This window comes from Penicillium solitum, assembly GCF_028829755.1.
Source record: "Penicillium solitum strain IBT 25940 chromosome Unknown utg000009l_segment0_segment0, whole genome shotgun sequence".
In the NCBI taxonomy this organism is placed as follows: Eukaryota; Fungi; Ascomycota; class Eurotiomycetes; order Eurotiales; family Aspergillaceae; genus Penicillium; species Penicillium solitum.
This window is the reverse complement of record NW_027072128.1, coordinates 2,153,164-2,166,498: the sequence shown is the minus strand read 5'-3', so window position 1 is coordinate 2,166,498 and position 13,335 is coordinate 2,153,164. Positions and strand designations below refer to the sequence as shown.

The 13,335-nt window shown below is 48.2% G+C and overlaps 4 protein-coding genes across 4 annotated transcripts; 2 read left to right on the top strand and 2 right to left on the bottom strand.

Annotated features, from left to right (window-relative positions):
• Nucleotides 1-196: 196 nt before the first annotated feature.
• N7455_011906 (WD40 repeat domain-containing protein) lies at nucleotides 197-2,013 on the top strand (the record flags this gene model as incomplete). Its single annotated transcript, XM_040953828.2, has 3 exons — nucleotides 197-719; nucleotides 780-943; nucleotides 1,002-2,013. The coding sequence occupies 3 exons, from the start codon at nucleotides 197-199 to the stop codon at nucleotides 1,854-1,856; spliced, it is 1,542 nt and encodes a 513-aa protein (XP_040815765.2). The 3' UTR covers nucleotides 1,857-2,013.
• A 1,148-nt stretch (nucleotides 2,014-3,161) lies between these two features.
• On the bottom strand, nucleotides 3,162-3,740 carry N7455_011905 (helix-turn-helix domain-containing protein; the record flags this gene model as incomplete). Its single annotated transcript, XM_040953876.1, has 1 exon — nucleotides 3,162-3,740. The coding sequence occupies one exon, from the start codon at nucleotides 3,738-3,740 to the stop codon at nucleotides 3,162-3,164; it is 579 nt and encodes a 192-aa protein (XP_040815797.1).
• A 2,282-nt stretch (nucleotides 3,741-6,022) lies between these two features.
• N7455_011904 (transient receptor potential ion channel family protein) lies at nucleotides 6,023-8,233 on the top strand (the record flags this gene model as incomplete). The annotated part of the gene is made up of 2 exons (XM_040953888.2): nucleotides 6,023-7,859; nucleotides 7,932-8,233. 2 exons carry the CDS (start codon nucleotides 6,023-6,025, stop codon nucleotides 8,231-8,233), a joined length of 2,139 nt encoding a protein of 712 aa, XP_040815658.2.
• A 1,309-nt stretch (nucleotides 8,234-9,542) lies between these two features.
• N7455_011903 (uncharacterized protein) lies at nucleotides 9,543-13,086 on the bottom strand. Its single transcript, XM_040953765.2, has 6 exons — nucleotides 12,930-13,086; nucleotides 12,588-12,866; nucleotides 11,411-11,451; nucleotides 11,183-11,346; nucleotides 10,086-11,118; nucleotides 9,543-9,986 (listed from the first exon to the last, which is right to left on the bottom strand). The coding sequence occupies exons 1-6, from the start codon at nucleotides 12,968-12,970 to the stop codon at nucleotides 9,853-9,855; spliced, it is 1,692 nt and encodes a 563-aa protein (XP_040815628.2). The 5' UTR covers nucleotides 12,971-13,086; the 3' UTR covers nucleotides 9,543-9,852.
• Nucleotides 13,087-13,335: the final 249 nt, after the last annotated feature.

Sequence of the window (13,335 nt, the reverse complement as noted above, 5' to 3'; positions counted from 1 at the left end):
GTGCCAGTTAGTATGACGCAGCCAACAAAAGTTGCCCTTGGACTCACCGCTCGCAAAATACCACACCGCCTTGATATTATGCGTCGCGACGCGTCCGATTAATTTTCATATCGGGGCTCGAGTTTGGTGATTGTTGACATATTCTCGGCGCATTTGCTTCTGTTTCTTTGGATGTTTTACGCATCCCTCTTGTACAATGGATCCTCAGCCTCGCCGCCGGGACCCTCGCGCCCAATCTCCCGCCGAGTCTTCCTCCGATGAACTCGCCGCCGGGTCCGACCATGACGAAGCCGAACGCCGTCGCGCCAGCTGGACTATACAGAAGGGCTTCACCCCACTTCGCCCCAAGAAGTCCGGCCGCTTGTACAGCGAGTCCGAAAGCCCCGACGAGCTAGCTGTGGATGCCGATGAGTATTGGCGTTCCTCACGCATGCGCAACCGTCGCCGAAGCGCTTCGCCGATCAACCGCACTACCATCCATGACGACCATTCGCAGGGCGGCTCGGATGATCATGTGGAAGGCGACGTGACTGGCTCCGACGAGAACCAGGCTGCCGACGCTGATGACTGGTCTGACCGTTCTGCAACGCCTGTTGCTGCTCCGCCACCTCCCAAGCCCGAGCATCTGGACTACAAGGAGAAGTTCGTTATGCGCGGCCACCTCCGCGGAGTGTCGGCTGTTCAATTCTCGCCTGATTGTACTATGATCGCTAGTGCTGGTATGTTTTATACTTATGATCTAGCTACTACGTGACTTGTAAACTGACTTTGCACAACAGGCGCCGACGCAGCTGTCAGGGTCTGGGACACTGCGAGTGGTAGACTCATCCACGTCTTTGAGGGACATCTAGCTGGTATTTCTACCCTTGCTTGGACCCCAGACGGTGGCTGGATTGCGACTGGTTCCGATGACAAAACTATTCGCTTCTGGAACGTGAACACTGTAAGAAACCTATCCATTATTTTATGTCCTCAAACCTTTTACTAATACTTTGATGCAGCTCAAACCTCACACCAAGGTCTTTGATGGTCATCAGAACTATGTGTATCAAATTGCTTTCACGCCCAAGGGCAACATCCTTGTCAGTGGCTCCTACGACGAGGCCGTGTTTATGTGGGATGTTCGCCGAGCCCAGGTTATGCGATCCCTTCCTGCTCATTCCGACCCTGTTGCCGGTATTGATGTTGTGCATGATGGAACGCTCATTGTGTCGTGCGCTCTGGATGGACTTATTCGTATCTGGGACACTCACAGCGGCCAGTGTCTCCGCACCCTGGTTATGGAAGACAACCCGCCTGCAACATGCGTCAAGTTCTCCCCCAACGGCAAGTACGTCTTGGCCTGGACCCTGGATGGCTGCATTCGGATGTGGAGCTACGTTGAGAGTCGTGTCGTTAAGACTTTCCAAGGCCATGTCAACGATAAGTACAGCTTGTCGGGATGCTTCGGTACTTATGGACCCCGCAATGTGACCTACGACCAGCCTCTGTGTTTCGCTGTCAGCGGCAGTGAGGATGGTTCTATCCTCTTCTGGGATATTGTGAGCAAGCAAATTCTGCAGCGCCTTACTGGTCACTCGGGTGCCGTGCTTTGTGTTCATACGGGTACACTGAACGGCAAACGTATGGTTGTGAGCTGCGGAGTGGACAAGACTGTTCGTTTGTGGGAAGAGGTCGATGAGAATGCCACTGGATCTGACGATGATGTGTCCAGCGATGGTGTTACCCCTACCCCTGAGTCTCACTCGCAGAAAAGCACCCCCACGCTTGATGCAGATGGTGACAATGCTATGGCTGATACTTCTGCTGTGCCTTCCACTACTGCCACCCCGGCAGAAGATGTGATAATGGCATAAGCTGATCTTTGTCATTTATCTAACGATTTTTCTTTCTTTGCATAGGCGATTGCTTTTCGGGAAAAGGAAAATACCCCGGCGTATGGTGTTGTTCTCATATGGACAATTTGTGTTTCCCTGCTGTTTTGTCGGCATGGGCTTTTTATTCTTACGATGCAACCTCATCTGATTGATAACTTCATCTGATTGATACTTGCATTGGATCCCAACATGTGACATATCAAGCGAGTGTAATTATCCAGAGTCTGATAATTCAATATTTCACTCCTCACATTGAGCAGCAGAGCTTAGTCTGTCTTTGAATTGGTAAAATAATTACATATTCTAGGTGGCCCTACCCTTCCTGCGCTAGCATTCAATTCCCTGTTTGATTATAGGGAGCGGAAGGGAGACCAAAGACTACAACCTTGAAAGGAAGTCAGACTTATAAGACATGAACATAGTGTTTGCGACAAACATATTGACTAAAATGAAAGAATGACTACATTTGCACCTCAAAATAAAGACGAACCCCATGGAGTAAGTATGTCGATACTTGTCTTGTCCATGCTAAGTCCCGTTAGGCGACTATTTATAGAACAAATCCGAAGCCCTACTTGGCCCCTGTTATCTTTCCCTCCATCTAAAATGCCCCAGGAACTATTTAGGTAGGTGCATCCAAGAGAAGAGGTAATGAAGCACCGCTCATTTGTAACCATTTCTGGAACCCAAGGCAAGGATCTAACAATACTCATGTCATATTCTATTCTTGGGTCCGCAGAAGCTACAAAAATAACTCCATGCTCGTATTTAAGCAAAACACTTACCCCAAATGGCTATGATTTACCCAGATCTTCGGCCTGACCACATAGTATGATCCATTTTCCGTCTTAGGACCATGAACGGGTCTATTCTGCTAGCATGTTGCCTGCAATTTCTTACACTTTATATCTGAGACAATTAGCATGATACAAACAAACCGCCCAAAAACAATAACCTGACAAAGGCTCCCGGAATCAAGAATTTATGTATGCTACTGGATTCAATGCTGATAATATAGTAATATTGAAGTGAACACTCTTTAGATGTTTCTACTCCGTATGTAAATGCAAGTTGGGACCAATTGTCCACAATGTGACATTGAGGCCATATAATAGCTTGCAAAAAACCAATCCTACAACAAAAGTTTCATTCCAATTCCCGTATGTCCCATATAACTTATATTTGTCATGACACGCTGAATAAATTTGGTTGGATAATGGAGCAAGTAGCCCCAAATGAACGCACAACGCCGAAAATCACAGGGTATCTCTTTCAACAATTCGTCTAATTGCCGACGATTTGACTCGCCGTAGCAGACGCAGGATCTGACTCGCTGGGTAGTAGACCAGACCCAAAATTACCAGCCCAGCCAGCGGGAGGTGTGGCATATGACTGAACAGGTTGAGCCCCATCAACTTGGTTGGTAGCTCCTTTCCCAGCCAAAGAAGACCGACCAGGCGTCTGTGTCTTCCTCAGCCCATCGTCATTCAAAAACCGACGAAGCGACTCCTTGCCAACTTTATAATCAACCACCACAAGCAGTTCATCGTATGTAACTTGCGGATTCGCATGGAAAGCCTCACGGATTCGAGCTCGATCTTCCTCCTTCAGTTTTGACGGTCGGCCAGAGCGGGCTTGTGAGTGGTTATTGACACGATTGCTCTCTCGGAGAATGGTTGATTTGATGGTCGAGAGGGGAATATGTGGGTATTCATTCTGGATCTGTTTGTAGGTCCATTTGGCTGTGGTTCTGAGCACACAGAGCCGGGTGCGAAGGAATGGATCGAGTTCGGCCCCACGTCGACGAGATTTTTTCTCGGGTTTATCTGGGGTCTCGGGCTTCTCGAGCCCCTCGGGCCCCATGGTAGCGAGCTTGTGCCTGAGGAGAGAGGTGATGAGGGGTGGAATGGGAGTCTTTGTTGGTCACGATGTAGCAGGCGGTATGGATGGCACATTTTCTGCCGAGTGCTCGGCTCTCACAGGAAGGTAGTACAGTCAGTACGGAGGACCTAGGACCTACGCAGTATGTCTCTCTCATTTCTGTCTCTGTTGTACAAATCACAGGTTACACATGGTCGTTTGTAAGAATTATGCTTAACATCACGAATATTCTGTTGTTTGCGAATTATTGGTTATTTCAACGGTTGGCAATAACTGTAAGAGGAAACGAGACATTGAAACATATATTGTAGCATGATCTTAGACATTATCTCGAGCTTAGATACGGAATACATATTTAATATTAAAGTCATCAAAGTCTTATGTTGCCGTGTTTAGGTGAAACACAGTGCTGGATAAGTAGTATGTTGTAGGCTATGCTTACAATATTTGAATCGTTGAGGAGTGTAAGAGAAGTATCTACGATTTATCTTTGATCTTTACTCTATACTTCGTATTTAACTCTCAAGTAGGAAGTCTTTCATGTTGCTTTCATTAAGATTTTCTTGGTGGACCTTTTCCTGGGGATGGGCCCCTATTTTGTAGTTGCTCCATTTAATATCATCTAAGGGTTTGTTCGGTTCACTGGTAAACAATTAACCTGAAACCAAGAAATGAATCCATATTTGCAAAGTTTTCACGGATTACTCCGTAGCTACATGTATAATTATTCTCTAGCAGCAGGGTAGTATTGACTCTATGAATTATATATAGACAACGAGTAAGCATAGTGGGAGGCTGTCATCGTGATAATCATAATAATTGAGGTGTGCTATAGGCTGTCAGAAGAGACAAGAATAGAATATCTGTGATTTAGGGCGGCACCCCAGCGCTTGGCCATGTCTCACATTGATGATCGGACCATAGGGTGAACCCACATAGGTCTCAAATTTTATGTTTTACACCTTCATAGTTTCTGAGATGTGTATGCAGTGCACACAGAAGAAATGTGATTCCTATGTTGTTTGTAGTGCTCTGGACTCGATTGGTCGCGTGCATCATAACAAGATTTTTTTACCAAGAACATTATGTGTCCATTAGAAGCCTGTAAGGGGCCCACCGAGTAAGTCTAGAACTGGGATTGTGCGAGGATCTTTGATCGGCATTTCAGTCATGCTTGAGCCCTGCAGCTTTTTGTTCTCATCGGGGCTTGTGTGTGCGACACCCCGCGAGGGGCACACGTCATACATAAGCTGTAATAGGGATGTTCGATTCACAACATATGAAGAAGCGGACCATGGATACTCAAGTTTCGGCTCTGCAGGTACCGTCGAGTGCCTTGGGTGAACTCGCGTGATATATTTTTAAATTAATTTGAATGGTCGAATCATAATTCGCAAGCACTACGGAGTAGAGGTAATTGACATCCCGTGTGGCTGGTGTGGCGTTATTTAGGGAAATTCCTCGATTGGTATGCGTTTCCATGGGTGGGCGACCGGGAGAACTTTTAGTGCTATCTCCTTTGGGCTGATTCTTGGGCTGGTACCATGGTAACTCAAGTGGCAAACCTAGGATCTGATCTGGAGGAAAGCTTTAAATTCCCGTTATGAGCTTCAAACTGTTGGTGTATATATACCTCAACTCCTTTTAATTCATACGGGAGTAGACAATATTTTGGGTAAAATAATAAATATAATGAAATTAAAGTATAAATACCAAGTCTAATGGAAATAGTAACATACCGAGTGGGAGGTCTAGACTGAAACGGGGTCAGGAGCCAATCAGTCCCAAATTCAGGGGCCAAGTTTAGACTAATCGTAAAGTCGTGTAATCTACGGTCGAGACTTTCCTCCCTCTCTTTTCTTCTTTTCACAGATCATCGCATTGCGAGAGGGGGAAATTCCATTCACTAATCTCCAATCGCTTCCTCTCTCCAACCACCCTCGTTCAATTGTCTCTCGTTATTTACAGTTCCTGGTTACTCGAAAACCAGTGTCTCACAATCCCACCTCGTCCTCGCGACCCTTTCGACTCATTCATTATTATTGATCTTTGGATTTCTTTTCTATAGCGGGTTGATCCTGCCTTTTGCTTTTTGCTTTTTTTCCCCCTGTGACTTACCCACAGTCGCTCCATATATCGTTGCCAACCCGTCCGATCATCGCGCCAATCGATCCCTACATCCTGGATGAATACGCGCCTCCTTGGTTCAAACTGTTAGATTCAGATTGGTATATCGTATAGAACATAAATTGTGCTTGGCCAACATGCAGAACTTCGTCTGGGCTCTGCTAGGCCTGGCCATTGTGCCTCAAGCCCTGGCAGCCGACACCCTATCCACGAGCGGATTCAACCTGTGCATGACCGATTCCGCTATCAATGTCCAAAAGATGGATGTTACCTACACTCGCTCTACTGGAGTAGTTGTCTTCGACGTGGCTGGTACCAACGCGATGGAACAGAATGTGTCGGCGTCTATCACCGTCACTGCCTATGGCAACGAACTCTACAGCAAAGAATTTGATCCCTGCGGCACGGAAATTCATGTCGACCAACTTTGCCCCGTTCCCAAGGGTACTTTCAAGGCCAGCGGATCCATGGACGTTCCGTCTCAATACGCTAGCCAGATCCCTGGTATCGCATTCAACATCCCCGACTTGGATGGTCAGGCAAAGCTTGTGCTTAAGTCCAAGGGAGCCCAGAAGAACGTGGCGTGCATCGAGTCCGGACTGACCAACGGCCACACCACCAACGTCGGCGCCGTCAAATATGCCTCGGCAGGCATTGCGGCGGGCGCTCTAGCACTGACCGGTGTCTCTGCCATCGGCTCGGCGGGAACTGTTGGATCACCGTCTTCCAGCCCTGGATTTGGCGATGTAATGGGCTGGTTCCATTCCATGGCCACCAATGGCATGCTCAGTGTTGCCTACCCCCAAGTCTATCGCAGCTTCTCCTCGAACTTTATGTGGAGTACTGGTATGATCCCTTGGCCTGGCCTGCTGCAGTCTATCGATAAATTTCGGGCGTCCACAGGTGGTAACTTGACCACGGAGAGCTATGACTACCTGAAGAATTCCTCCACGACCCAAAGCAGCTCGTCATCCACCAACACAACGAAACGAAGCTGGGATTACACCATCGAATTCGGCACGATGGTTGCTCGCTCAGTTGACGCCTCTGCCGATGCTAGTGTTTCGAACAGCTCTTCGAGCAGCGACGAAGGTACATCCTCAAGCACGGTTAACAGCCTGAAGCAAGTCGCTCAGGAACTGATGGTTCCTTCTGCCGACGTCTTCATGACTGTTCTCCTGATTTTCGCCATCGTCATCGCTGTGGTTGTCGTCGGTATTCTTTTAATGAAGGTCATCCTGGAACTGTGGGCGCTGTATGGCAACTTCCCCAACAAGCTAGCCGACTTCCGGAAGGATTATTGGGGATTGATGGCGCGCACAATCACCAACATGATTCTCGTGCTATACAGTATCTGGGTGTTATACTGTGTCTACCAACTCCGAAAGGGTGACTCGTGGGCAGCAAAGCTGCTGGCTGCTATCACCCTTTCTCTCTTCACAGCACTTCTTCTTTTCTTCGCTATTCGCATTGTCTACATGGCTCGCAAGTACAAGAAGGCCGAGGGAGATGTCGACAGTTTGTACGAGGACAAGGAAACTTGGAAAAAATACAGTCTATTCTACGATAACTACAAGAAGGACTTCTGGTGGATCTTCATTCCCGTCATTGTGTACGCATTGGTCAAGGGCTGCATCATCGCCGGTGGCGAGGGCCACGGTCTGTTCCAAAGCGCCGGCCAGCTCGCCTGCGAAATCCTTCTGTTGGGACTCCTAGTGTGGAGCCGTCCGTATGCCACCAAGGCGTCAATGGGAATCAACATCGCCGTCCAGGTCGTCCGTGTTCTGTCCATTGCTTGCGTCCTGGTCTTCGTTGAAGAACTCGGTCTTTCCCAAACAACAAAGACCGTTACTGGAATTGTTCTCATTGTCGTGCAGTCCACCCTCACTGCAGTCCTCGCCATCCTCATCGCAGTCAACGCCTTCATCACCTGTTGCCGCGAGAACCCGCATGCTAAGCGGAGAAGAGAAGCTGGTAAGTCAAAGCTACCTTGTGATCCAACTCCCATCCCAACATGTGCACATACTGACGATTCCTTTCTTATAGAAAAAGCAAACCGCGACATCGATGACCTGACCCCCTTGGACGCTCGAGACTCCCTCCTGATGGACCACCCACAGCGCAAGCAATACGCCGAGATGAACAACTTCAACTTCACCGGCCCTTACGAGTCTTACCGAGATGAGCCCAAGCGAGCCAGATCACCTGGCAGTAACGAACGCGATGGCCTAGTCCGCAATGACTATGGCGTCGCGCACGGGCGCAGCACAAGCCCCGAGAGCCACCACTCGCGAAGCTCTATCGAAGGCCGTCGTCCCACAGCTCCGGGATACGGAATGGCATATTAAAAAAAAAGAAACAAAAAAGAACAAAAAACAATCAACGAAAGCGTCACAGACTTGATATGACGTTACAATTCTTCTTGCTTCTCTCTATATTTTTACCTCCCTACTCGACAATCTTAGATCGGGCGCGCTGTGGCTTGGGAGTTACTTTTTTTTTGACGACTTTTTAGCGTGCTTGAAAATGGCGGCTGGGCATTTCTTGATCTTCCCGCCTTTAGATGCATCTTCTTGTGTGATATCACTTCCATTCTTTTATTCATCTTGTCTCTATACATACCTCATTCATTACCATGTTTACCATCTATCATTTATATTACCGCTTGCAATTGATGAGCATTTCTTCCATATTCAGACTTTTAATCTTGTTCATAGTCTTATAATCCTGGCAAATTGTATATATTACAACTAAATAATCTCGAGGAATATATATATCTATCCTCTTGGGAAACGGTTCTAGGAACAGTCCGAGGTTGAGGTCGAGTATTCCATCCTTCTTCAAATAAAGGATTTGAACACAATCGCTTATAGTTTTGAATGCTATATAACTTGTAATCCTATGATTCTCCAGTTAAGACAGGTCTGACGAGACAGAAATGTTGAATTGCATGGTGAAAGCGAGATAGATGGATACATAGACAGGGCAACCAGCATTGCGGAAAGTCAACTTGCTGAACAAGCTTGTGAAAATCACTCCTTTGTAATTCAATCCTTAGATAGCATGTCAGAAGTTGAATGCTTACATTATAAGCCCAAGCAAACCTTCATATGGATATCTGTGAACTGGACAATCGCCAAGTCACGTGGATTGCGTGGCCCTATCTAGAAGACGGCCCATGTAATTGATTTGATCATAACACCATAAAACTGACTATTCTGAGCTCAAAAATACGAGGAAATTTATGCAAAAGTAGATATAAATCCCAAGCAGCAATTTGACACATACGCGATAGCTCTATGTGACTTGGTGGAGGCCTGTCGCGCTTGTTCCCAGTCATAGTTAGTTACCATGGCTGGGGAGCCTCGTAGCCCCTGCAGCTTGTATTTAGAACTTTTAAGTATCCAACACCGAAAGCCCGCAAGAGAGCCAGCACCGAAAAACCGCAACACATCCAACAACGAATACCCTACGCCCTACGCCCTAAGTCCTACACCCTGCCGCCTACGGGACCATCTACAAATAACTCCTTGAGCACTTTCGACTTTTGATTGTGAGGCTAACATCACAACAAAAAAGTAGTGTATCACCGAGCTCGAACGAAGGCTGAAGACTCGCTGTCACCGAATACCGATCGATTTCCCCTCCCGCTTAGCACAGATAACCCCGACTCAAGCTTTCCAAGGCTGATTCTCGAACCTCGCCACTCGCGAACAAAAGCACGAAAGCACCGCACCAGATAACCTTGAAGTGAAGTCGAAGAATAGGGGCACCGCCAATACAACCAGCTCAGGGGTTTCCATTTCGCCTTGGCTGGCGGCCACGCAATTATCAATCCCCGAGGCCCAAAATCGCTGGCCTCAGGTAAAAAAAAAAGACTTAAAAAACACATGAAAGAAACGAAGTCGTATCTGAAACGAGAAGACACTAGATGCTAGATAGGTCACTCGAAGGAACCACGAGCAGATTAGCGCTGGTAGGGGTGGTAAGTGCGGTGTCCACCTCGGCCGCCACCACGGTAGTTCGCACCAGGCTTGCCGGCGTTACGGGGTCCAGTTGGAGCATTAGCGGGAGCAGTACTCTGGGGCTGAGGAGTGGTTCCTGTTTGAGAGAAGTGTTAGTTAGTGCGAGCCAATAAAAATCGGAATGGAATTGGGATGAAAGAGGCACAATATGCAAAGACTCGTAAGAATCACATACCACTACCCGAACTTCCATTGCGTCTCATACCTGCTGGTCCAGTCGGGACGTGAGGCTGAGGAACTTCATCGTACATGCCCTCCCACGAAGTTGGGCCACCCTGCTGCTGGTAAGGAGAGAAACCGCGAGGATCCATGGAGCGGTTAATCTGCTGCTGTTCGTACTTCTGCTGCTCGAAGGCAATCTGCTCGGTCGCATTGTATCCAGGTCCGGTCTGTCCTCTGGCTGCGTTTGGGGTTCCGTTGTTGTAGTTGGCGGCCATAGCGGCGGCGTGGGGCACAGGGCTGGCGGCATCGCTGCCTGGACCAACGGGGGTATTGGTTTGGTTGGGCTGCATCATAGCGGGGTTCATCATGTTGGGCATGGCCTGCTGAGAGCCAGGGCTCTGAGGGCCGGGGCTCATAGCACCTTGCTGCTGGCCACCCATCTGTTGTTGCTGTTGCTGCTGACGCATCTGCATCTGCTGCATCTGCTGCATCTGTGCGATCATAGCGGGGTTCATGTTCATAGCGCCGCCCATGTTCATACCGGGCATTCCTCCCTGACCGGCGGCCATCTGATGCTGAAGCATGGTGAAGTATTGTTGCATGCGTTGCCAGTATTGAGCCATCATTTGAGGAGTCATCGAACTACTACCTTGTCCTTGCTGAGGGGCTTGCTGCTGCTGACCTCCATCGTTCTGGTTCTGGTCGCGGTATCCTCCGTTGCGGTGGCCGCCTCCTCCACGTTGATCGTTGTTCTCACGCAAGTTGCCGCGGGGCTGTGCCTTTTTGACCTCAATTGGCTTGCCCAGAATCTCAAGAGGACGGGAAAGAGCCTTCTCAACAGCAGCATCACCGTCGAAAGTGACGAAACCGAATCCGCGGGGACGTCCGGTGTCCTTGTCCATCATAAGAGTGGCATCCACAACACGGCCGAACTGCATAAAGAATTGCTTAAAGTCCTGCTCAGTAGCCTCCTGGCTAACACCACCAACGAAAATCTTCGAAGTCTTCTCCTGTTCGTCGCGGGGAATAGCACGCTTGGGATCAATCTTCGATATTGGTTAGCAACATTTCACGTTGTCTAATTGTCCCAATTGCGGGGGTAGCTCTTACAATCTTTCCATCCAGATAATGCTCCTTCACCATCACAGTATTGACAGTCTTGGCGTCACGGAAAGTCAAAAACCCAAAGCCACGAGAGCGTCCAGTGGCACTATCCCGCATGACAGTGCACTCCTGAACCTCACCGAATTGAGAGAAATAGTCACGGAGGGACTCTAAATGAAGATCAAGATATGTCAGCCAGATGACGCGTCTTCTGCGTAGAAAAGATATATTTACCGTCTGTAGTTTCCCAGTTCAGACCACCGATGAACATCTTTCTAGTAAGCGAATTGTCATTGGTTAGCGGATTGTCATTGACCAGCGCAGCTTCAGCGAAAATATGACGAATTGAATATCCAGGGATATCACATTCAATGAACGGCATGATGAAAATAATGAATGTGGGAAAACATGATAGCGGGGGAGGGTAGAGGAAGTGAATCAAGGTGCAAAGGTGGGTGGGGAGGTATTGCTATTCATGGGCTATTCGACTGTGAGAAAAGCCTCGCTATTCTGGGCACAACTGCCCTCGAACAAGCAGGGCACGTGCTAGGTCGGTACATAATCTTTGAACCTCGTAGCCACGTCAATGTATACTTGGATGGTCTTGAGCAATTTTGATGTTCATGATCAGGATTTAACGTCAAGCCCACTGGTTTACATGGGCCTGGATGCAGAATTCATGTCCTCCTCTTTCTGGATTGCTCAAGCCAGAGACAGGCGAGATGGGAAGCGTGGAGGTGCAAGTATTTCAGTCGTAAAAAGTGAATTGTCACTGTCTGTCTGTCTGACTCGTGAAAACCTTTGCCTTGTCTAACACAGAGTCTCAAGCTAGATAGCTACTTCTTGCTCTGCCCTATCAAGGTATATCGACAGGAAACTATATAGTATCGGCTGTACTATATATGAATCGTTTGTGACAAAGGTCCGTGGGTGGCGTGTGGCTGATTTGCGCAAGCAATTGTCTTGACCAAGGGCTCCAGGGGATTGTATGTATGTGCGTTTTGAGCCTCTGCTTGATTCCGTGGGGCGAATGTCGGAGTATCCCAACATATGATCTGTAGATCACCTTTGGTAGACGTGGATGGTTGTGCGATAGGGTTCTTCGAACAGACTGGTTGATTGGTCGCCGAGCCCGCATTTTGTTTTCCCTCCTTTCCAAGGTTGAAACGCGCGCGTCGCCCACCAACCGGCGAAATTTTCCTCAAACAGCCCACTGTCCACAGCCCAGAGAAATCTTAACCCGTAGCTAGGAGACTCCTCCCTGCACCCAGAATTGTAGTCGAACCCATGAATAGCAATTGACGCCACCTAGGCTTGTATCGGCGAGGTAAAGCCCGAAACCAGACAGATACATGCGATTGGGGTAGAGTTCGAACATAAGATGTAAAAGAAACACAGTTAGTGGACTTACCCGTCTTCTTTGATTCCTGTTCCGTGAGACTCGGGCTCGACAGGAGGGGGTGCCTGGGTAGTGGCAGGGGCGCCATAAGCGTTTCCGGAGCCATTGTGATAACCCGGGTCAAACTCCGACGACTGGGCAGGGTGCGATTCATATGTGGCAACAGGAGCAGGTGCGAAATCCTGCCCAGCAGATTCTCCAGCAGGAGCAAGGTTGGTCGCGTCTAGATCAGTAGGCTTCGGCGCCTCAACTGCTGCAGTGGTGCGATTGGTGGAATCGTCAGCATCGTAGCTAAAATGAGAAAGTCCAATTAGAATTTCATCACTCAATTTCAGGGCGAAGTAGAAAACATACAGATCAGCAAAGAGATCATCTCCATCCTCTGGATCAGCCATGATGAGATAGTGAGCGGTGAATAAAGCGATAACAGAGGTAGTCACGGGAACACGTGTAACCCTAGTAAATCAGAGTAGAGTAAAAACAAAAGTAACGAGAAGAGTAGAAAATGTGAGAACAAGCGAAGAAGTTGTTCAGAAGTCCAGGACCGCGGGAATCCCCAAGCGGAGCGCTTACATAATGCGTTGTTCTTCACGCCGGACTCGGGATGAAAGCTAGACATTTTGTATCTATACAACATTAGAACCTACGAATTTGCTTTGATTTGCCTTTCATTTCGAGTCTATTCCTCTCAAATATGCTCCATTGATCTTCTATTCAATCCCTACATGGCCTGGCTGCAGGATATACCACATTCATTCTA